Below are 25,828 nucleotides of genomic sequence, written 5' to 3'. Positions count from 1 at the left end.
AGCAATTCTTAGACCATAACTGCACTGTGGCAAGCATTTTGTCTTGTCAAATGCTCTCTATCAAACACCCAGTGTTCACTGTGTGGGCAAAGCTGTTGTAATGAGGAAATTTATTTTAAAGGAGATATTTTCTTTTAAATATCTGTTTATAGCCATTGGGAATTCACATGGCAGTTGTAAAACCCCCTGATCTGGTACCTGATCAGGCATGTTCTGTACAATATCTCAAAGTTTCTGTCATGTATCCTCATGAAGGTGTGGTGTTACATCCCAGCCTGTAACTCCAAGCTAAAACCTGTTCAGATCTGTCATTGGAGGATTGTGCATTATCATGTCTTTCCCAGTTTGGCTGGTATCTGTTTGAAATGTTCCTCTTTGGTTTGTCAGCATTGCTAAGGGATGGACCTCTGGTTGTGTTGTGGGGAGAACAGAGGGTGGCATGTAGCTACTCAAGAAAATGTGCCAGGCTTGATCTGGAATTCCAGGGGCTGACTCTGAGCAACATGAGGGGTGTCTTCACATGTATAACTAGAATTCATTGTTTAACATCATTTTTGTTTCTGGAGAGGGGAAATTAAAGAACTGATCAACCAGAAGCACAGGATAGACCAGGCTTGATTTTGTCCAGACAGCTGCATTCTGAAACCACTAGCCTGCTTAGGTTGCACTGTGTGTGGTCAAGAAACCTCTTGATTAATTGTACACTCCAAATTGCCTCTGCACAGTAAAAGAATGGCAATCAAATACAGACTAAATCTCAGGAAAAGAAAAAAATGTGATCAAAGTAAGGTTGTGCAGCTCTTGTTACCTATATCTCTCCACAGTTCCTGTATTTGTGTATTATCAGGTAATTTGAACTATTTTCACATGATCCACCCTTCAAAATTTTATCTTTAGTTTTCTAAGGGAGACTAAATATAGTCTAAGAGAGAATGCTCCACCTCTGCTTTTTCAGACACATTTGAATATTTCAGTGGTGATGTTCTCAGTCTCTTATGCTCTGTGCTGTTGCTGTACTTGGTAGGGTCCAGTCTGTGCAGGGGAAGGATCTCTTCATGTGAGTAGACCAGCCTAAACAGCAGTCAGGATGAGAAAAGAATATAATAAAAGAACAGTAAATTTTTTCATCTAATAAACAGCTGCAGGTATTTAAATGCAGATGAAATGAATGGGTTAACCTTTTTTATTGTCTCCTTCCCTGTTTCTCTCTGGTGTCTGTAGATAAGCAGGCTGATCAGATCCATGACAAGCAGGAATGATATCCAAGCACTCCAAATATGTTTCTAATTTCCTGCTGTTCCAAGGCTGCTTCCCTTGGCTGTCTTTCTCTCCTGGTTGTTCTGCTCTGACTTGACTGGTATCAGACTTCCCTTTTGCTTTCACTTTTAGGTGTTCCAGTCGAGTGAGGTTCCAGAAAAGACATCATCACCTGAAGAATCCATCAGGATGACGAAGGGGATCACCATGGCAACTGCCAAAGCTGTTGCAGCTGGGAACTCGTGCAGGCAGGAGGATGTGATTGCCACAGCCAACCTGAGCCGCAAGGCAGTGGCTGACATGCTGACAGCTTGCAAGGTAAAGATTCCCTTCCTTGCCTGAGGCAGATCTTTGTGTGTTTGTGTCCCTCTGAACCCACAGAACATCATCTATTGTGTTCAGTTTTCTGCTTTTCATATGAAGAAGTTAATGGGTAAGGTGATTTTAAGGGAGTTTCTCTCACAGAGGATTTTTTTGTGCCGTGCACTAATATTCACTGTTTTCTTTTTGTGAAAATGAGGAATCTTATTTGAGCTGAAATTGCCTGGTTTCCAGTCAGAAAACAAACAATCTGTGCAAGTGGTAGGATATACAAATATTTCTGTGGTCACAAATATAATCTCAATATTCCTGGAACAGTGAAAGGACTGGTGAAAGGATTCACTCTGATCTATCTTTAGTAGTTCTATTCCCCTTGACTAAATGTTCTGGTTAGCTCATTTTCTTTTGTGCTTTTCAAAAATGTGTGCAATTTTTATTGCAAATTTTTTATAAAAATTGTTGTAGCCCTATAAAAATAGTGTAGCTCTATTTTCTACACTTTATGCTACATAAATGATTGTTAAGCCATTTGGCTTTGTTCTGATGATAAAAACATCTATCTAGGCATAAAAGGAATAAATGGAATAAGGAATAAAAGTCTCCAAGAATACTAATTTTATGCATTATCTTAAATGTATGAGAAAATAGCTATATCATTTAACAAAGATTTTAAATACACAGTTTGAACCAGGCTTAATTCAGAAAATCTTGTTTCTACAAATTTTTAGAAATCTGATGCCATTAATTCTACAAATTGAATACTGGATGTGGCATTTCCATGATAAGCCACATATCTTGAATTCTAGTGATAGGAACCATCAGTCTTAACCCTACTATGCTGTAAAAGCTGTGATGCAATGAGACTTGGGTTTTTTATATTTGACAAACACTGGAAGAGTTTTATAGTGATATTAAGCTACTCTGTAGAATTAGCACTGATAAATTATCAAATTTTTATGTTCTTTGGGCCAAGACAAAAGTGCATGTATATGATCTATAGTAGAATTGTACAGAACATAGCTCTGACTTCCCCAGTGTCAGGAATTTGATTGTAAGTTCTATTTAATTGCCTGTTGCTTAAGGCAAGTGGCAGAAGGAGTTTGAATTAACAGTTATGTAGATGCCTGTGCTTGGTCTGCTATGGATGAATTTACAGAGCTGATTACTAATTCAGTTCTTAGAAGCAGATGCTATTTCAAAAGACAATAAGGATGCTTATTGTGGGTTGTACTGAGACAACTCTCATTAAATAATGTCAGTGGAAATTGCATTTATTGAATGTTAGAGCAAGCCCTAAGGTAACCATTTTTTTAATTATGTATTTGTATAAAATTAACCTGTGCATAGTATCACTATTTGTAGTGATTGTAGTGATGTTCTGGTTCTTCACATGCAATTCAGTTTGAGATGTTTGGGCAAATCTTCTGCCCAAGGCTGGAGGAGAAGACATTGCTGTTGTGAGTCCCCACTGGTGTAGATGTTCAGATATTTCTGGTTATGAAAATTATTTCCTAAAAAAACTTCTGTCACCTCTTTAGGCTGCTGTGAAGTATATAGAATTTATACTGCACCTTAAAAATGCCCCCAAAATACTCTGTCACCAGTCTTGGCTTTGTATGCAAAATATAGAAGGAGCTTTATGTTTTCCTCCTATTGATGCTTTCTGTAATTCCCTGTGTTACAGTGAAGTACTTCTGCTCAATTAAGAAGTTCCCTAGAAGTTTATTGTAGAAAGAACAAAGCTTGAAGAGGCTGCAGGTTTCACTTTTTATTAAAAATAAAATGGTTGAATTAGTCAGGCTTATGTCAGATGCCAGACATTACACTTGGTGGAAATCCTTACACAGACCTGACTCTACTGCAGCTTCTCTCTGTATTTAAACAGATTATTCCAGCACTGCTATTGCCATATAACTCTCTCTGTCAAGCTAGCACCATTAATGAGCCTTTACAGAACTGGAGCTCTGCTGCTTTTCCAGCACCATTTGCTCACAACAGAAATGGTCCTTAAGCTCAAATGTCATTTGCATACTATAAAAAATCTCCTCCCTACTCTTCCCCCTATCTCTCAGTGTTGATCTTCTCTTGTGGGAGCTGTTTCAGATGCTGATGTTGTTTTGCCTCCTCAGCAAGCATCATACCACCCAGATGTGAGCGAGGAGGTTCGGGAGAGAGCCCTGCGCTTTGGGACAGAATGTACCCTGGGGTACCTGGAGCTCCTGGAGCATGTTCTCCTGGTAAGGAGTCATCTGCATATGGGCCTGTGTGCTCCTCCCAGATACTCCAGTGTGTGCCTCTGTCCTGGATAATTCTGTCCTGCATTTGGGACTGAGAACTTGCAAGGCAGTGCCACTTCCCTGGTGTGCATCCAGCATTGTGGTGTCCACTGACAGTCACACTTCTCTCACTGGGCTCTCAGACTATTGCTATACAAAATAAATCCAGAGTGCCTTTGGAATCTTCCAGCATTCTGGAATCCTTGCTAATGTGCATTCTTTTTCTCTAGATTCTTCAGAAAGCCACTCCAGAGCTGAAGCATCAGCTGGCCTCTTTCTCCAAGCGGGTTGCAGCTGCTGTCACAGAGCTTATCCAGTCTGCAGAAGCAATGAAGGGTGAGTTGGGAAGCTGGGCTGCCAGTGTGGTGTGTTCACTACCCCAGAGATGATGATCTGATATTCTGTGTAATATACACTGCAGGGTCTTCCTGCTCTTATCAGTACATTATCCTTGGAAATGAATCTGAACCATGAGCAATTTTCATAGATGGGAACCCATTCTTTCTTTCCTCCTTCCCTCCTTATCTCTTAATATAGTTACTCTTTTTCATAGAACAGTGCTCTACATTATGCTATTTCCCTGTTCAAGTAGCTTTATTGAATTCTTCAGCTTTTCCTGCATCTTCTTTTATATTTCAAAATTCTAGTTTTATTTGCTAACAAGCAAGCCAATATCAGACTTCTATTCCCTAAGTGCTTTTTAAAAATCTTTATGTTAGTCTCATCTTTGGACACATTTATTAATTTCTGGGAAATTTTGCAATTTAATTCATTATTCATTAAATAGTAATATTCATTAAAACAAAAAAACACTTTTTATTTATTTTTTTCACTTGCTGCCCATAGAGGATGTCTTTATTCACTTTAGAAGCTTTTTTTTATGTAGGAAGTAAAATGTTTTTTTAACTATTCACAATTTTCTTTCCTTATTTTCATTTATAGGTACACAATAAAATCATCTCCTAAATTTAACATGTAAATGCTTTAACCTTTGTGAAATGCCTTTTTTTTCTTTTTGGTAGAGGAATTGCTACATTTAACAAATTTGGGGTTGACTGTATTTATTCTTGCTGCCGTATCTTATTTCTTTTTTATTTTTATTTTTTATTTTTTATTTTATTTTTTATCTGCCAGTATTAGGGTTTAGTATAGAGCATCTTCATCTTGTACAGCAGTTGAGCTGAGAAATGGTCTTCAGACTGTACACTTAGATGTTATGAACTTCTTCTGGATGTTTCATTGTTTCCCTCAGTTCTGAATATGGATGCTTTCTGAATCTTGTAATTCAGAGAATGGTGTTAGGAAATCAAAAATAATAATGTATTGACAACTTCCAAAGCTCTGAAACCACTTCAAACCAAGTATTCATTTAGTCAATCTATAAAAATTTTTTGAGAAAAGAGAAATGTGAAAAAGTCAATAGCAAAAAAGAGTTGCCCTTCAGATGTGATACAGAAACTGTTTTGGCCTTTTCTCCATCACTGTTAGACACAGACTGCCAGAAGTGTGCTTCCTCCAGGCAGTGCCAGCTGCATCCCCAGCCACTGTCACACACAGACTGCCAGCTCTGGGCTGGGGGTGACTGCTGGCTGCAGCCTGTCCTCTCTACATGATGTCAGACTTCTCCATGTACCCTCTGGCTTTGTCAAGCTGGGAACCATCTGAGTAAGACCTCTGATAAACACAAAGTTGAGTTTAGAAACTCAACAAAACAGCTGGTTTTGTTCCCAGTATGGACAGTGTTCCTTTTTGAAGCTTCTTTGCTAACACAAGTTACTTTCATGAGAGAATAATCCTGCTAAATACTTCTTTCCCCTCTGCTTTACAGTTTTCTCTGTGACATAAACCACTGATTTCATGCTGCTGATTTCATGGCACTAAAATCAGCTTTCTGTGATGTCCATTCTGTATTGGACACTTGAGGTGTGATTGCAATTCCCTCTGAGTGGCAGCTCAGTGACACTGCAGTTATTGTCTCCATCTCCATTAATTTCAGGGACAGAGTGGGTGGATCCAGAAGACCCAACAGTCATTGCAGAGACAGAGCTATTAGGGGCTGCAGCATCAATTGAGGCTGCAGCAAAGAAGTTAGAGCAGCTGAAACCAAGAGCCAAGCCCAAGGTGAGTGTCCATCCCCACTGTTTGAGGTTAACAAGGCAGAGGATGCACGTGTCCCATAGTTTGGTGTGTACTTTGCTACTGGCCACAGTGATGGTGTAAACAATGAAATGTTTCATGAGTCTCAGTGTCCAAAACACTGCTCTGGATGGCACTTAGCCCTGAGGGTAAAAAGGTGCTTTTCAGTCAAGCCATAAGCAAGCAAAGGAGGAGAAACCAAATGTTAGAAATGCTTGTAAGAGTTATGACATCATTACTTATTTACCTTTGTGTTTCCAAACATCTTTCACTGGTGTGTAGTCATTCTTATTTACTTACTGTTGGAGACCCTTTGTTCACATCTGAATTTGTGTAGTATAGCAGGAGAAAGCAGCAGTAACACAGTTGAATTCAAGGATTTTCTGCAGGATTTTCTAAGGCTAAAACCAGCATTTGATTCTGTGCAGTAGAGAAGGAATATATGAATATATGAAACAGGTTGATCCCAGAGAATTGCTACCTTTTTGTGTTAACAGGCAGGTTTTAGTAGAAATTACTATGTTGCATCTCTTTAAAATGAAAAAATATATTTTGGCTGTGTAATTGACTTCAGGAAAGGACTATGTATCTATTTTCTTCTTTATTCTACTTTGTAGGTGTATTCAAAGTAAAGCTAATGGGAAGTCTTTCTAAAAAGCAGAGCCTCAAGACCATTCATTCAGTTGGATGATTGTATTGGTGCAGGGTAGTATTTTGTTATTTAGGAGCATCAGATGTAATAGTTTTTGGAAGCTTCCACCCCCCACCTCCCTGTTTAGTGATAGGAATAAATTAGCTCATGAAAAAGAAATGCTCTTTGTCTGCATTTTTTAACAACTACATCCATTTTGTTTAAAAAGAAAAATGGTCTTTTATAATGAGATTCCACAGGCTGAGTCTGAGGAGTGGCAAAGTCCTCCATCGCCTTTTCTGTAGGATCACTGCACAATAGCATGTGTGTTGCTTGGTAACCATGGAGCAGTTTCCTTCCAACATCTAAACCCCTCCAGGGTCATTGTAATTTCCCAGTGAATACAGTTCTCACACCTGCTCGTCATTTAACATGTTAATTTGAGTATCCAGTCTGCTTGTGACTTATTGGTTTGTCATTTTCTTAAACTAAAATTCATATTGAGCTGTTTGTTTGATTTGAAATTTCAGCAGCCTTTGCATCCTTTTCAGATGTTTAATCTCTTTCACAGTTGGGATTATAATCCACATCCAAGGATTTGGATCCAATTCTCTTTTTCTGCTGCAGACTAGTAGCTTGTATCCTCCCAGAGTAGGATTTCCTGTGATGAACAGACTGTGGTTTCTAATGCCCATCTTTGACAACATACAGAATTTATAGAGTGTTGTAGTAGGAACACTTAACTAGCTAAGGGTTGCTTTGTCTTGTGCTCAGTCTATGAAATGCAGGAACAGAAGTTATTTTCTACAATGGAACAGACTATCTAGAAATATCCTGCTTTGGTTAACAGGAATCATCATCAAGTGAACTCACAGAGAAGTCCTCAGCTGGTAATTTTAGAATGACTACCTGCAGGAAATCTGTCATCTTCATCATTACTAGATAGTGGCTGAATCTCTATTTTTTGGTGAAGTTTTTTTAATTGGTGCAGGGAGTGGGAGTAATCTGAGTTAAGCTTGAAATTTTGATCATTGTGCTCCAGTTTTTCTTTTACCTCTATAAAACCCCCCAGTAGTTGAAGGTAGGGTTTCTTCTCATTTGTTCCACTACCTTAAATTTTTTCAACTTTTGGAATTTTTTCATTTCTTCTTTTCCTTATTTCCTCTTCATATTTTTGCACCTATCATACCCACCTTGATGCCTTAAACTGACACAAAGAGCATGAGACATCTTAATTTTCTTCTGCTGGGAATCATTTTATCCCAGAGGGCAATTTCTAATGAGACACAGTGGTGCTAACTGCTGCCTGTGCTTTATTGTGCAATGCTTATTTTGTTTGCTTTAAATCCTGGTTGTGAATGTGCCCCCAAAATGCTTAGTTACTAGTCCACAGCCCCACTGACACTCTGTAAATATCTGTATGTCTTCTAAGCTCCTGTCTTGGAAGATCTTCAAGGACTCTGTTGAGCAGGTGTTGTTACAACTCTCTGTAACACAAAACCTGTTCTTTTTGCAGTGTTCAAGGTGGGACATTATCTGAGAAGCCATGAGATCTTTATGGTTTTTTAAGCAGGATTTGGCTGTCATGTTTCCTTTAAGTAGAATTATTTTTCCTGGATGTGGACTCTTACTTTTTTCCATTTTCCATTTGGAGAGTCCTCTGTTCCTTCTGTTATGCAAATGTGCTGCTTCCTGTAAAATAACAACCCCCAAAACTAGTAATTTTCTGAAGGAGAAAACTATTTTAATAACATCTTCATGCTAATACTGGGCAAAAAAACCACTTTTAAGTAAAAAGGTGTGGTAGAGAAGGTACAACAGGAGAGAGCATTGCTGCCCCTGCCCTGTTCCCTCTGCTCTTCATGGTTCTGTGCAGGCTCTGCCTCCAGACATGGGTGTCTTGTAGTAACAGTTCCCTGCTGGTAGCTTTCAGCAGTTGGTCCTTTGTTTTAAACCAAGATGAATCAAACCTGGATGCCTTTTTCTGCAGGACTCTGTGTGATATGTTTGATATATTAGGTTGTTATTTAATCCAACTATATATCAAACATATTCCTACAGTGTCCTGCCCTGTCTCCGGGGGTTTTAACCTAGTAGAAGGCAATATGATGGAGTAGAGTCACCCACAAGCAGGTTTAGAAAACTTCCTGTAGGTTCCTAATCTAATCTGGTATAAAATACATACATGGATGGCTTCTTTATCAGTAGAGCTGCTCTTGGAGAGACTTCTAAATTGTGCAGGGCTCTTTGTGGCAGTGAGCAGCAGCTGTGCCAAGAACTGACTTTCACTGAAATTGTTTTTGTGCTTTCCATGGCTCAGTGCAGAAATTACTTGTATTGGTTTGCTCATTGTAAAATAGAAGATGAGAGGTGCTTGAAAATAAAACAGTTTGTCTTTTGTAATTTTTGTTACTGTTTTGCAATGATTGGGGGCTCATTTGTTTTCCTGTTAACCCTGACTTCATTTATGCTACCCCTAATAATGGAGATGCTGTAGAAAAATGGTTAAAATATACTAATAACAAACAACTAACAACAACAAAACCATATCTTTTTTGTTTTGTTTTCAGTGGCATAATCAACATTTTTAGCATATTTCATTCTGAGGACTATGTAGTGAGCCTAATGTTTGTCTGTTCTAGAGACTTCATTTTCCAATCCATTTATAGCTGTACATGGTTAATGACAGCTTAGTTTGGGCTTGAGGAAAATGAGATGCTGATCTATGGGGCTGCTTGAGGAAGGAGAAGCTAATCCCTTGTGTCATAGATCTGGTTTTCTAAAGAAACCTGCTCTAAAATCTCACAAGTTGATATTTTCTACCCTGTATCACATCATTGCTCTAACTTTATTCATGAAGGCTGGAACTGGCAGGTTGTGAGGGTAACTGTTCATGAGTTGTGCCTCCCCCATTGAGTATCCAGCCCTTTGATGTGTGTAACACCTGAGAAAGGTGAAGGGAAAAGCAGAGAGAAGGACTAGAAAAGAAGGGTTTGTTAGAAAAAATGAAAAGCCTACAGTGCTGTGTAAGGCTGCTACAAAAATATATTCTTCACAGAAGGGATCAGCTGTCAAGAGAATTTTTTTCTCCAAAAGTAAAAAAAGTTGTGAGATGTCAAAGAATGCAGGACTTGGAAGTGTGAGAAACTTGAGGAATGACTTGTTCTCCCAAGCCTGGGATTTCAATATAATTGGAAAGAAACTGATTTGGTAAACAGGGGAGAAAAAAATCTGTTACCAGATGATTTTAGCTAAGGTTTAGCTGTCTGTTCTCCTGTTGAGCTTCATCTGCTGCTCCATGGTGGAAGTTAACCCAGCCATTGTGCAGTGGCACTCTTGATAATGCCAGCTTTGATTTCTTGGCATTCTCTTTGAAAAGCAGTAATTTTTGCTCAGGACTTGTATGCAATATTTATTCTGCTCATTACTCTGAACTGAGTTTAAACAGCTGCTTTTCTTCAACATCTTTTTGGTGGCTGCTTTTTCACAAATGGAATTCCATCTGAGCACATACATAGCTGTCCAATAGATCACACTATGGCCATGAACATTTTATTAAATATCAACAAAGATTGTCACCTCCTTCGTAATAAATAAGCAGATATTGAAGTTCTCACTCATCTAAGTTTAAATTCCTGACAGTGTTGATATATAAAGAGTAATGCCCATAACATTTTTTATGTTGGAAATGAGAATTTAAGAACTTGATAGCAAGAAGTCTTGGACAAAAGTAAAAGTGCAGTAACAGTCTGTTAAATTTACTGTCAGTGATATTTCTGTTGATATTTCAGTTTCACTCTTTACTCAAAGTCTATAATGCATCTGTTTTAAGAAGAACAGTAATTCTGATAGAGACTCTGCTGGATTCTGTTTGATCACTCTGGCAATGTTATGATTGAAATAAGAGTTTCATAAATAAGACTTGAGGCCTCTAGAGGGCTGATGTGATTGTACTTTGGTATAATAATGGTCATGATGTGGCATTGCAAGCACTGCCAAAACTTTATGTGGAACATGACTTGCTCACTTTCTAAAGCAATTTCTTTTATTACAAACACATATACTTTAGTTGATGGGAATAGCCCAATAGCAAAGCAAGGCAAATATTTTTCTGTGGATTAGGTGGCTTTTCCTAAAAAAAAAAGAAAAAAAAAATAAACTTTCAAATGTTAATCATCTTTATCTACACATCAGTTTTGATTCTCAGATGATTTGGTTTTTCTGGTGTCTGTGGATGCTATTGTTTCATCTCCTGGATGTTTAGTTATGTGACAGTTCTGTGAAGTGCTGTAGGACTGAGTGCTGCATCATTTTGTAATTACTTATCATTATCCTTTAGTATTTTATAATTGACTATTTCATCAAACTGCATGAATGGTAACAGGAGAACTAAACCTGACTTAAATTTAGATGGGTGTGCTTAGACTTGCATGTGAAGTTCCCAATTTTTTAACTCAGGGCCCACCTGGCTGGTGTTTCTAAAGTTAGTTGTGTGACACAAGAATGTTGCAGTCACCATAGTTAGAATAAATTTGTATTTCAAAAAGTAGAATGTCCTGATGGTGTAGTGACTATCCTTACTTGTCATGTGGCCTTGAATTCCAGTAGGCTTATAATTAGACCACAAACAAAATACATTCTGCTGGGTTATTTTATATAAGAACCTATTGGAATACATGACCCAGGCCTGATTCAGTTTAAAATAACAATAACTGTTCATCTCTATCTATTTTGTTAACTGTTCAAAAGCTAGTAAGCATGCTTAGATGGACAAATGTTTTCAATATTTGTTTAAATTATTTGGAAGTCAGGAAAGTTTTTATAGAACAATAAATTTGCATTTTAAATAGTAAGAAACCTTTGGAACTTCCTATGTCCAAGGTCACTAAACTGGACTGCTGTACAAAGCTGCTTTCTGTGCAATGACAGCTCTTACTGGAAGCTGTTAAATCTGTGCTCTGGCTTAGTGTCTGCTTTACATTCCTTAGTGCAGGTGAATGAGACAGCACGCACTGATCATTGTTCTTTTTCAATGTCTTAAGTCTTTCAGTGTTTAGAAAATGCTTCTCCTAGTTTAGCCATCTTGGAAGCCACTGTTATGGCACTGCAGAGATAATCTTGATAGGAAAAACAAGAATTTCTTCTCAGATCTGCATTGTTCTGAATGTAGTTTAGAGTGGCTCTAGTGGACGTGTTGATGGCTTTGTTTAAATATCTTGTGATATTCTGTTTTAGTGTAAGGGCAGGCTAATACTTTATGTTGACTCCCAGCTTTAATCCTCACAAAACTCCTTTGCAGAAAATTATGTTAAAGGTTTTACTGACTTTACTGATATGTCCAAGAATCTTCCTGTCTTTTTATATGTCCTCAGCCTTGAAAGTATAATTGCTTTGAAGTGAATGTATAACATTGTTTTTTCTTGGTTATAGCAAGCAGATGAGACTCTGGATTTTGAAGAACAGATCCTGGAAGCAGCTAAATCCATTGCAGCTGCTACCAGTGCCCTTGTGAAGTCAGCTTCAGCAGCCCAGAGGGAACTGGTGGCTCAGGGAAAGGTGGGTAAACAGGACATGCAGCAGCAGAGTGGGGAAAAGCATCAAAATTTGATCTAGTCTCCTAACAGCTCTGTTAAAAACAGTAGGAAAGAAGCTTGGGAGTGGCTGATGAAAATGTAAATTGTTCACTGCTCATCACAATATGTGGCCCAGACCTGGTTCTGTTTACAAAATCCCACAGTTATGTTTATTTAAACCTCACCAGTGTAATCAAGTGCTTGGCTCTTGGCTTTTTTAGTTGTGTGAAAGTGTCACCATAGCCATGAGAGAACATATCTTCTGTTTATGTTGATGCTGCACTTAATGATTTTCATTTCATCCCCTGGAATTCTCATTATGTGTGAATGCCTGTTGCCATTTCTTTTAAAACACAAGTTTCTGGACCATGTTTACATTTTACATCTTTCAGCTTCTCTCCCCAAACCACCCAGACCCAGGCAGCTGGGGCTGTGGATCTGGCAACCAACTATAGAGTTTCATTTAATATGGGAGGAAAACTGTCTCCAAGTTGTTGGTGGTACTGCTGATGCCATGAACACTTCACTGAAATAGCCCATGCAGAAAAGTGGGCTGCTCTCCTAAAGTGCCATTATTATATTATAAAGTGCTTCCCTGTGAAGTTTTCTGATCTGTACCTTCCCACAGTGCTTGAATCAGAAGAGATGAAAGAATAAAGTAAATTCAAATGTATTGTGGAGAGAGAAGCAAGTTATTTTAAAGCTTGGGACTTAAGGAACTGCTGCTTCAGCTGTTGCTTCAGTTGTGGCTTCAATCAGCAGTGGATTGCTAATTGCTGGTTATTCTGGTCATTACTTCTGTGTGTTCCAAGAATGGGTCAGCTGCAGCAGTATAGTAAGGTGGACACTTGCTGAGCAGGCAGATTTGTGCTGGAAGCTCAGTTACTCTGACAACTGACTTCCAGTTGGATTTTCTGCTCTTGAATGTGCTGGGCACAGTCACAGGTACAGGTGTTTCCTTTTTTCATGGATTACTGCTTGTCTAATTCTGAGACAATTGTATTTTCTGTTTTCTTGTAACCCGTCTCTGAACTGTTTTTTCAGGTTGGAGCAATCCCTGCAAATGCAGCTGATGATGGACAGTGGTCTCAGGGACTTATTTCTGCTGTGAGTAACTACTTCTCTTGAGAAAACTGGCACCTTCTCTGAAGAAATAATATCCTGTGAGAATACAAAGTGACTTTTTTTATATACTGTCTTCTAGGCCCGGATGGTGGCAGCTGCAACCAGCAATCTCTGTGAAGCAGCAAATGCCTCAGTTCAAGGCCATGCTAGTGAGGAGAAACTCATCTCATCTGCCAAACAAGTTGCAGCTTCTACAGCACAGTTGCTTGTGGCTTGCAAAGTGAAGGCTGATCATGACTCTGAAGCCATGAGGAGGCTACAGGTACTTGTGTTGTTAATTACTGAAAGCCCATGGTGGTTTTTTAAACTGGCTACAGCCTTCTCTGACCTCATGCCCTACAGGCTCAGTCTGGAATGTAACAACTATTCCAGCTGCTTTTTTATACCACCTTTGGTGAACAGTGAAAATTCCCATTTTTCTTGTACTTGCACAGCTGCTACTAATGGACAGTGCAGCAATTCACATATGGCTATGCAGAATTAAATTCAACAGAAGTACATATGACTAAATATCTGTCTGAGCATGAGGAACTGATGTCATCATTTTTTTTTCACAGTAGAAAAATGGTTTAAATATTTAGGAGGAAAAAATAAATAGCTGTGTGAAAAATCTATTTGTGGTATGTGGATCCAAGTAGATTGAGATTGCCAAAGGGATGTGAGGGAGGAGTCAGTAACTGGAAGGTGGTTCTGTCCACAGTGCAGTTTGCTCTGTAATAAATAGGTGCCAAGATAGGTCTGAAGGAAAAAGAGACTTTTCTCAGCTCTCACAGGAAATTTGGGATTCTCAATCATTGTGGGAAAATATTATTAAATAGACATTGAATGTGAGAAATTGGAAGGGAATGTAAAAAGGAGACAAGCCCAAGCATGGACTGAAGGGGAACTTTGCCATTTTACCAATCTTCATTTTAGCCCCAGAATGAATAATGACAGGAAGAGCAGTTTGCACTTGGAAATCATGTCCTTTATAGCAGAAAATGTGAGTTGATGTATACTAAATATTTTTACTGGTAGACTTGCCAAAACTGAGACTTTTCACCTGGTTTTTCCCCCAGCAGAAATGTTTTCACATAATTTTAATCAATAGGTTGGATTCAGGACTTTGAGTGTCTTGGTTTTTTCCTTCATACCCCAATTTGAACTGCCTTTCCCATTAATGTTCATTTGGAATGCACTGTTGCAGAATCTTCCAAAACTTAATGAAACAATTGGAAATGTTTTCATTCTTTCTAAATGAGCTCCAGACTGAGCACAGCAAATCTCAAATAATTTATCCTTATTTCAATGAGAAAGACTTGAAAGTGAAATTCAGCTGGAAATATTGGATGGGAGTGGGGAAGGGCAGGGGACAGGTTCAGAGCTGCTCCTTCCTAGGAAGGATGGAAGGTTGGAAGCTGTGGATCCATTCCTAGTGCCAGTGTGTCTCTAGCATGTGTGAGCAGGCTGTTTTGGCCTGTTTAGGAAATTAAAAAAAAAATTTGGCCTATTTAGGAAATAAAAGTTTAAATGTCAGGTAACTATGGCTGTGTAAGTTGCTAACTTGCCCTGATTAAAAACCATTAATTTAAAAACTTGGTTATTTTATAATATCTTTATACATAACCTTTCATTTCTGTTCTTCTTTCTCAAAAAAAAAAAAAAAAAAAAAAGTCTGATCAGCATAATATAACTTGTAATTTTATCTACTGCTTTATTTCAAACTGTAAGAAGAAAAAACTCATTTGTGACTTTTCCAACTTTCAGCTTCTTAAACAAAGGAATTTAGTTCTCTCTGTACCACTGATTTTTAAAGATTAATTTGCTTTTCACTGGGGGGAAAAAAACCCTGTACCTTTCCTGTGCAGTCAAAGATGTTTGTTTTGATGCTCAGACAAATCCATGTTAGTTATTTTCCTTATTACTAACTTTCTTATTTCTCAAAGGCTGCAGGAAATGCTGTGAAACGTGCATCAGACAATCTTGTCAGGGCAGCCCAGAAAGCAGCATTTGGAAAAGCAGAGGATGATGATGTTGTGGTCAAAACCAAGTTTGTGGGTGGCATTGCTCAGGTTGGTACAATCACTCCAGAAATAAAAACCATCCCAGAAATGAGCAGTGTTACAGAGTCCACCTGTTGCATTGCAGGCTGGACAAATCTATTTAGAAATCTGTGATAAATTGTTTGATGCCTCATTATCCTGGAACCCCTGACATAAGAACATGGTGATGTGCTCTGTGGTATCTGCACTTCTCCACTGAGCATTTGCTGTAATAATAGCAGTTACCATTGTCCAATAGCTTTTAGTTTTCTTCTGATTAAATGAATGGATCTTCTCAGAATTCTCTTATGTACTTTAAATGTTCCCAAATCTTAATGAAACAATGATTTTACATATATTTAAGCAAAGAAATAGAGAGTGAGAGATAAAAACCAATGATGTTTTGTTACTGTGACCACAATAATTATTGGGAAATAATAACAATATTTTAAAGTCGCTTTCAAGGCTCTGAGGTACCAACTATAGATTCCTTATAATAAATTAAGTACATCATATACTGTACTCACTACTTAAAAGATCCTGGACTTGATTATTTCTGTATGTCTGTACTACTGTAATATTTTCTTTGGCATTCTGAGATGTAAGAAAATACTATGGACACCTGCAGGAAGGAATGTTCAATTTTATTGTCACTCATGGTGCTTGTTCTACATGTTCTAAACCCCCACCCTGCTGATTGTTGGGAGAATTCATCATGGATGCATGGTAAAACTATGGTGATAAATTATTTTTCTCTTTTTTTAGTCCTCTTTAAGAGACAAATGGGAATACAATACTTTTTTTGATGGCCTAGTCCTGGAATCTGGAAAAATTTGAGCAATTCTTGATGGAGTCATTGAAATTTGGTGCTTCTCTGGAGAATGCTCACAAGGGCCAACTGTGTCTGTGGTGTCATAGAGAAAGAAATATTATTTTACAGACAGTATTCTTTGCTGCTTCTGTTTTCTAGATTATTGCAGCCCAGGAAGAAATGCTGAAGAAGGAGAGAGAGCTGGAAGAGGCAAGAAAAAAACTGGCTCAGATCCGCCAGCAGCAATACAAGTTTCTACCCACAGAGCTGAGAGAAGATGAGGGTTAACTGTTAACCTGCTGAGATTTTTCTTCCTTTTTATTATTTTGTTTTCTTTTATTTTGTTGTTGTTTTCTCTGTTTTTCTTTTAAAGAAATAAGCTAAAGGGGGAGAGCACATTGAGAACTGCTCTGACAGCATCCTGGTCTGCCAAGCACTTAGCTAAATAAACTGCCTGTCATAGCTTTGGGTGAGCAGAGGGCAATAAACACTTGTTCCTTCCCCTCTGCTCAGCTGAGGTGCATGATGATCAAATAATGGTACAGTGTTATGTTCATCCTTCCTGTTCCTCCCTCCATCTATATCTCAGAAGAGAATGTTTCACTATTTACTAAAGATACTAAGTCAGTATTATTGTCACTTCCCTGATGCTTGAGGTATTTATTGTTCCTTGACTAGTTCTAAAACATGGATGATATTAAGTAGGAAAAGAGTCAAGAAATCTTTCATACAATAAATATCACATGAGCTGGTGATTCTCCCCCAAGTACCCCTGTAAAAAGAAGACCAAGATGGAGAAGCACACGTGGCTGAGTGGAGAAACACAAAGTGTGGGTTTGAAGGAGCCTCTCTTCTTTCAGTGTTATATAGCTGGTTCACCCCAAAACTGGAGGAATTGTCTCTGCAGCTGTTTGCACTACTAGTATTCTTTACCTGATACCAACAAGCTTCTTCTTGTACAATATTTAGGTTTACAAAAAGTGGCAATAGCCATTCTTTAAAGAGCTCAAAAAACAAAGAAATGGAAACCTTGTCACTGCCTCAGTAGCAGGTTCATGAAAGAAGATGCAGTTTCAATTATATACCTCTAATGTGTGACTACTTTTGCAGTATTACACACACATATGCATGCTCTAACATTGGACTGAATAGTTTGCATTATGTTTTTTAATTGAAATTATCTGGCTTGTACTGTGGTATTTCTGTTAGAATGTATCTCAGTTAAAAAAGGGAAATGCCCAGTACAACAAAAGACTATCAACTCTTTTTATTATTTTAATAATTGCATTTATAATTATTATGTTTTGAAACCTGTGGGAATTGTAGGAGAAAATAATAAGTGATTTACAAGTAGATTTACAGTTTTTCCTGTAATATATTTTTAAAAAATTTGGACTCTAGAGTTTGTTTTCATAGTTGCTATTGATGAAAAAGTATTCACCAAGGGATTGCAGAGAAGGGATAGCAGCAGTCTGTCAGCAATCTTTTGTCTTCATCTGCAGGAAGGTGCAGTATGCTCTCAGTATTTCTGTTGTGATGAAAACAATAGCAATGTGAGTAGAGTAACATATTTTGCTATGGCAAAGAGGACACAAATCACAGCAACTTTAAGCAGCAAAAGCTAAACTATTTAACTAACTACAGAAACACCATCTCTCCTAACAGTAGTTTGCAACATGTCTCCAACTCCACTCAAGACCTCCTAAACAATAATGGCAAGTCTGTTCAGGTCAAAGGATGTTGTCCCTCCAGTCCTGAAGGCTGTGCTGTCCTTAGATCCTGCCCATGATGTTCAGCTGAGCCTCTTGTGTTCTGTGCATACTCACCTGGTTGTTGTTGCTGCAGAAAATACTTGTCTTGTAGACTCCCCAGTAACCCCCTAGTGCTAGGTTCATCAGTTTAGATAGTGCTAACTCCTCATTTAAGTTATCTGCATGAGACAGAATTATTAGGAATTTTATCACACTAGTACTAAATATATAGTAAAAAAATTGCTAGAGGTTTAATAAATATTGAAGTGTAAAAAGGTTTTTATTGTCTCTTCTCTGATACTGACATATTTCAGACTCTACTAGTAGAGTTGGTGGAGAATCCACTATCATGAGAGAGAAAAAACTGGTATATCCCGAAAGGAATCACTGGCATTGACAGATGTGCTGTGATGTGTAGGCTTGTGTGTAAATACAAACCCTGTACTATCAGAGATGTGCAGTTCTGAGTTCTTTGATTTGCCACTTCAACACAATCAATTTGGGTTTTTGTTCAACTCACTGTGAACAGTGTCCCAGTCTGGAATTCTACACCAAGAAAAAGGCTTGCTGTAAGTCTTTGGGCAGAAGGCTAAACTGGTATTTACTGCTGTAAGACCTAAATAAAGACTGTTCTAGTGATGGGGGTTTTCTGCTGCTGTTGGAAGGTTCAACTCGTTTGCAGCTTATGCCTTGTCCTGTCTGGATAGCCTCACTTCCCAATCTCTTTTTCAGAAAGATCTGCAAGACAGATTTTTACACTGCTTCCCTTTCAACCTACCTTTAGCTGTTATTTGATCTCATTAAAGCATGAAGAAAGCTGATGCTCTCTTTAACACCATGCCACTGTTTTTTTGTAGGCATAATACCAATGTCATGTACTTTGGTCAGGATGGTATTTGCCAGTTTGGTATAAGCCAAAAAACCTTGTGAAATGCAACTATGTATGGAAATTATATAGCTAGAAAACTTTATCAGTATGTAGAAGGTAAGAGCATGTTCAAATTGTGCTCCAGAGAAAAGTGCTTGGGAAAACCATTTTAGCACAGCTATTTTGAGACTTTTCTGTTTCTGATTTAGTGCCCCTCTTACATGACAGAAAGTATTTTTTCCTTAGCTGTGTGCTCCATAGAGGAGCCACAGTCAGGTGCATAGCTGAGCTGGACAACTGTATTTTTTTACTCAGAATTTTGGGTCTTCATTTGTGACCCATTAAGAGAATAGAAGGTCATCCAAAGTCTCTCAGATTTTTTTTCTTGCTGTTATAATTTGCAGTATTACTGAAGTTCACACGTGAACATCTGTGGAGTTTGGAACTAGTCCATCAATTTCTTCAGCATGGGAACTTGCAGTAGGAAGTGACAAGTTGGAGTAAGGGGTAGATGCTAATTAGTAAGAAGACAGATGTTTACTTTGTTCTGTTAACTTGTGAAATGATGAATGAGCTCTGTTACATCTCACCCTTCTTCATGTGGAATTCACTCTTGAGAATTGTATGCAAATTAAAAACAAAATGCCTCCAAGTTCTTTGTGTACAAATAGTCTAATGTCATTTCACCAACTATTCAAAAAGATGAATATTCAAAAAATGAATGTCTAAACTTTTATACATCAGATGCCTCAAAAGTTAGAAAAGTTTTGAAACAAAAATTGAATTCCATTGAATTTTTTTCATATTTCCTTTTGATTTTTTGCATGTTCATTACTTAATTCCTAATGAAGGGAGGAGTATGTAAATTGAGAAACCTCCTCAACAAGTGTGTTCAAATCATGAGTGCATTTTTGTTTTTCATCAGTCCTTATCAAATTGATAAGATATTCAGCCCAGGAGTGTGGTATTTATCATCCCTACATATTTGGTAACCTCTTGGGGTTTGGGTTTTTCCCCTTTGGAAGTGGGCTTGGTTTAGGGGCAGGTAGCTTACACTGTAAGAGTTTTCTCCTTAGTAATTGCATCATGGTTAACAAAGAGAGTTGTCTGCCCATAATTGTTGTGATTTCTGAAACCTGCTGAAATTTTCATATTCCTGTTATTTACATTAAATGCATTGTGGCTGATCATGTTAATGGAACAACTGTTTCAGTGGCACAGTTTATGATGCCAAATGCAAAAACTCTTTAGTCACAACTCCAACTCACAAAATATGAATCACAGCACTGTTACAAATTTCCCTCATTGACCAAGCTATAAATAAGTGTCATTTTGTCACTTAAAAAAAAATTAAAAAGCAGTACAAACCACTTTTTTTTTAAAAAAAAATCAGTGCACTTTGTTGCAATGGAAGAACCTTCTGTTCAAGATAGCTTTGAAATTTTATGCTGAAGTTTTTAGGAGTTTGAGCTCTCACTTTAATGTCTTCCCTTCCTTTAACCCCAAGAGAGGCACAATGAACTTCGTAGTCATGCTGCCACACCATTATGTATAGTATTTATCTGCCCATAAAAATGAATAAGTAATGTATTTTAGAGCAACTTTTATGTTGGTTTTCATCAACAATAACTCCTTGAAAGATTTTTTTTTTTTTGCCTGCAGGTATTTGTGACTTGTGTTGCACTGGTGATCATGCAAAGGATTATTTTGCTCTTTAAGCAAAATAAGGCTGAAGTTGCCTGTAAGAGATTAAAATTCCCAAGTGACAGAGGGGAATGTTCCATTTCAAGTTCTGCTGCTCAGACAAAACTAGGAGTGCTTACTTTGATATGTCAGTATCAGGTATACTTTGTGACCTTTCAATATCCTTAAACTACATGTTAACCACACAAATATATAGAAAAATCAAACACTATTTATTCAATGGTGGTGGATACTTGGTGTTCATTTTTTTGGGGGAAGGCAAGATTTACTTTTATTTTTTATATATTTACATTTCAGTCAACGTTTTTTCCAAGTCAAATATAAGTCTCTGTGTGTAGTTTTCCATAAAAAAACTTGTGCCAGAAATCTTGCTGCTGCTCAGCTGCATTACAAGAACTTTAATGTTGTTACCAGAAGGGGCTGTTTCTGCCATGGGTACATTCATGTCAAAGTGGGATCTTTTGGGCATTATGTGCTCACCAGATGTGTATATTGTGTCTCTGATGATGCAATAGCTTTTTCCACTCATGAAGACAGTCCTTTGTTAGTGATGGTTAGCTGAATAATGAACCATGCAGTGATAGAGGCCCTAGGCATGTTTTAGGCTAAAATATTTTAAAATATCTATGAAAATAGATACTTAAACTACTAGAAAAAAGAAATTCTGCTGCCTGTTTGTATTTTCTGTGTAGCACTATTTTAATTTGTGTTCAGAACATTCCAGGCACTACTTTAGAAGCTCTAGGAAAATCAATCCTTTTTGCTTACACAGTATTGCCTAAAGACTTAAAAACTAAACCACAATGTTTGACATGCTTGGATCCCTTCTGACCTTACCTGTCTTTACAAGATTGTTTGCTTTTGCCTTTCTCCTATGAAAATTGGATTCTTTCCTCCTGGATCATCTTTTATCAATATAAGCACTTCAATTTTCCACCTGTGCAAGTCAGTTGTGTTTAGTGTGGCTGGGAAAATATTACTATGTGGAGTTTACCCACATACTGCCTAATTTGGATAATGTAAAGCTCATCTTGCAAACGTGATTTTATTTCCATTTTGGTTATTTTTTTGAAGTATATTTATTTTTAAAATGGATAATAAGGGCTGCTGACTTTACCATGCTAAAAAATATCCACTGTGAGTGTTTATCCAGGTGAAGGAAGTTATGTAACCACTAGGTTTTGCTAGAAAGTTAAACATGTCTTTACTAAAAAATTACCTGGAGCATTAAGTTTAGAAGGCCAGAACTTTTGACAATCAAAATTCACTCATGGTACTGAATCAAATGTTAATTTAACAGTCAAAGTTGCAGAAAAGAGGCTGCATTAGGGCAGTGAGAAGATGTCTCTGGCTATTTTCTAAATACAATTCTTTCCCTTAAAGTGCTGAATTTAGTAAAACTAATTGGAATCTTCAATGCCACACAGATCACTATTCAGACCTGCCTAGGCTGTGAGGATAACCCTTTCACTATAGAATAATTTCTTGTACTATCTTCCATCTTCTCTGAATGTGGTTCAAAATCAGGTCTTTGTGACTGTATTTTGTAAGTGGCAATTGACCAAGTAAAAAAGGTTAATAGGGAAGTTTCTTCCAGAATAGTTGGTGATCTTTACATTCAAATTGCATTGCATATTCTAAGTTATTGATTAAAGTATTTAACTGAATGTAAGTCACAGAACTGTTGACCTGATTAAGTCTTGCAAAGAATGGTCAAATTCTGGGGCAGTGGGTATGTTATAAATATGTGTTTGCACTGTATTGTACATTTTCCAGTTTGCCCCTAAGTACAATATGTATATTAAGGATGTTCTTCCAGACAGAACTCTTGGTTCCAAACCAGAAAAGTATTTATGTCCCAGTTCACCAAAAGATACAGCACATATTTATATTATTTTAAATACATATATATATATATATATATATATATATATATATATATATATATATCCTTCATATTCTGTCTGCAGTATAGTTAATCAATTTGGGATTAAGCCTGTAATTAAGAGATTCCCAGTGACAGTGTTTCAGTGTTTGGCCCATGGGCTTTACTGCAATGCTTTTAGAACCACCTTCTCCATCATATCCATTCCAAGATCACCATAGTAGATTTCAAGCATTAATAAAAATAATCTACTCTTAGAAACCATTTCTTATTTGTCCATTATAGAGCATGATAAATGAGTCACTCCTATTTTATAGATGGCAAAATTATGTTGCAGGAAGGGAGATAATTTGTTCAAATCCATAGAGCAGGTTATCCTGAATAATAGCCAGTAATAGCCAGTCCAGTTCATGTGATCTACATAGAATTCAATAGACCAGTAGTAGCCATGTTCAGGAAAGGGTTAATACTTATATTCCCATCTAGTTCATGTATACATTATTTTTTGCATTAATGTTTCTACACTCTGTCAGCTCCAGAGAAATCAAATGCATTCTTTATTGGTAACTGTATAGCAGAGGGACTCAAACAATAATTATGATTAGAGCCAAGAACAACCATCTTTCACTGCCAAGGTTTTAGACAAACATCCTGTCTTCCAGAGCTGAATTTAATCTGCAAGAATCTTTGCTCAGTTCCTTGGCTTTGCCTGATGTTGTAACCACTTCTGTTAAGGCACCAGCCTGAGCTCCCTTCCATTTAGGACTTACTGCACTCTTCTGCTCTAACTTTTTCTGAAAGAGAAGTGACAGCTTTAATAATTTGGACAAAAGCTCTGCAGTTTATTTGAATCAGCCTCCTGCTTTCCCAAAGCTTTGTGGAATATATGATGAAAATCCTGAGGCACTGAAGCCTTTAGTGTGACACTTCTAGCCACAGAACCTGTTTTGAAGTTCACTCAGAGATGCCTTTAGTCAACTGCAGTGATTCTGGTCTGTCTCCAATTACTTTTTGCCTTCAGCTATATAAGCATGAATATTTTCTCTCTCCTAAATTTTTTTTTTTTTTTTTTTTTTTTTTTTGCGTTTTTCTAATGGTAAATTAGTTGAAATGAGACTATTTTTCTAAAAGACTAGCACAGTTTCTTGAGATCCAGTCTGATTATTATGTTTTAAAACATAATTTTTTTAAGACTGAACTTTTGCTTTCTGAAGTCAGCAGTGATGGTAGCTAAATCTTTGTATGTGAGTGTAATTTTGAAAATGTTTCTTTTTGCCTTAGATAAACAAAAGTGAGTGAGAACTTTATTGACATGTTGCTGATCTCATATCTATTGCTGATTTTTTCTGGTCTGGGAATTTGTGTTAATGAGATTTCACATGTGAAAACTGGGGGGAAAAAAAAGTAAGAGTTCAACAAGATGACCTCAGAAAAAGAACTTCCTTGGTCATTCCATTGTGTTTGGCTTGCATTCCAGTTGCCATACTCTATCATTTAGTGGTGATAAAAAGGCTATTTAGGGTAATTCCCAAACTAAACCACTGCTGTGACATGCCAGATGCTGTAGCTCAGCAATTCAAGCCACAGAGAAAATTTTCTGGTTAGTTTCTTGATTGTTCAGGAGTCATCTCAGATCTCTTCCAAATCACAGGAGTGGCTCTTACTACAGGGCCAGATCCCTCATATTTTGGCTTGCCCAAGGTCATTTTATTTGAAAATAGTCTAGATGCAAAAATTTATCTTCAAAGGATGTCCTACTTCTCTCCTGGAACTGGAAAAACTGAATATGGTGAGTATTTTGTAGACTAAATGTTTTGCAAAATAAAACAGGCTGCTGTTGTACCCACCTCAGAAGTGGTCAGAGCCTATTCAGATCTTCTTTCCTATCTTAAGAACAACACCAATTAAAAGAGAACCTTCCAATTAGTCATTTTTCAAAAGTATTTGCTTGCAGCAGAGCTCAAACTGCTTGATCCCTGTGCAGATTCATAATGAGTAGATTCAGTTGATGAAGACAGCAGATGCTGCCCTTTATTTTGTTGTTTCATAGGGAGAGCTGCTAGGTAAAAAAAAAAAAAAGCTGTCTGTATTTTCATTCTGGGACTGTAAGGCAGGCCCAGGTTAGGGAGTGGCTTTGAGATTTGCAGATCTCTCTGTCTCTGGTGGGTCACATTATTGGACTGGAACTGAAAAGCCAGCACAGCTTTTAATATGTGTGTGTCCCAAAAATGGGGCTAGCCAAACACTGCAGCACAGGCAAGTCTAAATCCTGTGCTGGAGACAAAAAATAATCCCTGTGATCAAGTAACAGCTTTCCATCCTTTAATAGACATAATTAAATATATTGCTGCATCTTTACTGTATTGCAAAAGGGAAACAGGATAAGGACTGGGGGAACTCTACTTGGTTTTTCCTAGCAGGTAAATGCTGTGTTACCTTCAAGTTCATAGAATGGTCTAGTAAAACTCCAAAATTACATAAATTGAGACAGCAAGCAGATAATTTGAGGCTTGTTTCAGATATTTGCTTCCAGAAGAGGATTGTACCATCCCTAGTTGTTCCCTGCCAGTAAAATGGCAGTGTTGAAAAGGTAAGTCAAACTTGCAGTGACACTACTTATGATGAATTACAGAATTATGTTTAAAATCAGATGAACTCAAATGTTGTTTTAGTCCCTTTTGATCTTGCAGAAAAGTAAATAGTGGCTTTTGAGACATCTGTGCATTTCTGAGAGTCCAAGCCACCTTAGAGTTCAAACAGAAATATATGCAATAACTGGGGCATGTTAAAAGCCATGACTTCATTTCTTAGAACTCCAACAGCTGTATTGCTCAAAGACAAATAACTCATCCCTGGCTGTTCCCTGTAATAACAGAGGCATCCAGAAAATGCCTGACATTTTTTTGTTCACTACTTGGGATCAAATTAATCTGATTTCATTTCCCTCTGGACTAAGAACAGACTATCCTTTATGTTGCAGCCCTAAGGAGAAATTTTGCATCCCGCTGCTGCTTTGTTTCTTCATGTTAAATGGTCCCTGGAAAATTCTACTGTGTTAGCAGTAATTGTTCAATCTCATGTCCAGCCCCTTCCATCAGCAGTGAGTTCCTGTGGCTTTGTTTAGATTTTTAAAGAAAAATGCATCTCTTTGCTCCAAAACCATTTGGCAGCTCTTCAGCCTAACTGCTTCCCCAGAGTCCCAGGGAGCTCTGCAAGGAGCTGCTTCCTGCAGGACTCATTCTAGGTACCAGTTTTGAATGCTCTGACAACTTTTGTTTCCCCTACAGAAACTTCCATGGTCAGAAACCCTGAGCTGCTAAGCACAGCATTTCAAAGGGCAGAAATTCTGAAACCACAAGAAAATGAGAGTCTGTTCTGAGAGCCAAAGGGAGAAGTGTTTTGTTTAAACATAAGAGACTGAGCCAGATAAAGCTCCTCTACATAAAAATAGCAAGAAGGTAAGTGCAGA

General features: G+C 37.6%; 1 protein-coding gene across 7 annotated transcripts in view; it reads left to right on the top strand.

The window, feature by feature from the left end:
• The window catches only part of TLN2 (talin 2), a 113,234-nt gene extending 93,812 nt beyond the window's left edge, over positions 1-19,422 (top strand). For all 7 annotated transcript variants that reach the window (XM_056499618.1, XM_056499619.1, XM_056499620.1 and 4 more), the window contains 9 exons: positions 1,390-1,575; positions 3,708-3,815; positions 4,085-4,190; positions 5,851-5,975; positions 12,052-12,177; positions 13,239-13,301; positions 13,399-13,581; positions 15,245-15,370; positions 16,311-19,422. In XM_056499618.1, the coding sequence (XP_056355593.1) occupies positions 1,390-1,575; positions 3,708-3,815; positions 4,085-4,190; positions 5,851-5,975; positions 12,052-12,177; positions 13,239-13,301; positions 13,399-13,581; positions 15,245-15,370; positions 16,311-16,439 (1,152 nt within the window). In that variant the 3' untranslated portion in view covers positions 16,440-19,422. The remainder of the gene's footprint in view (positions 1-1,389; positions 1,576-3,707; positions 3,816-4,084; positions 4,191-5,850; positions 5,976-12,051; positions 12,178-13,238; positions 13,302-13,398; positions 13,582-15,244; positions 15,371-16,310) is intronic.
• Positions 19,423-25,828: the final 6,406 nt, after the last annotated feature.

The sequence above is a fragment of the Oenanthe melanoleuca genome, chromosome 10 (genome assembly GCF_029582105.1).
Source record: "Oenanthe melanoleuca isolate GR-GAL-2019-014 chromosome 10, OMel1.0, whole genome shotgun sequence".
Lineage (NCBI taxonomy): Eukaryota > Metazoa > Chordata > Aves > Passeriformes > Muscicapidae > Oenanthe > Oenanthe melanoleuca.
The sequence above is the reverse complement of the archived record's forward strand: the minus strand, read 5'-3'. Positions and strand labels throughout refer to the sequence as shown.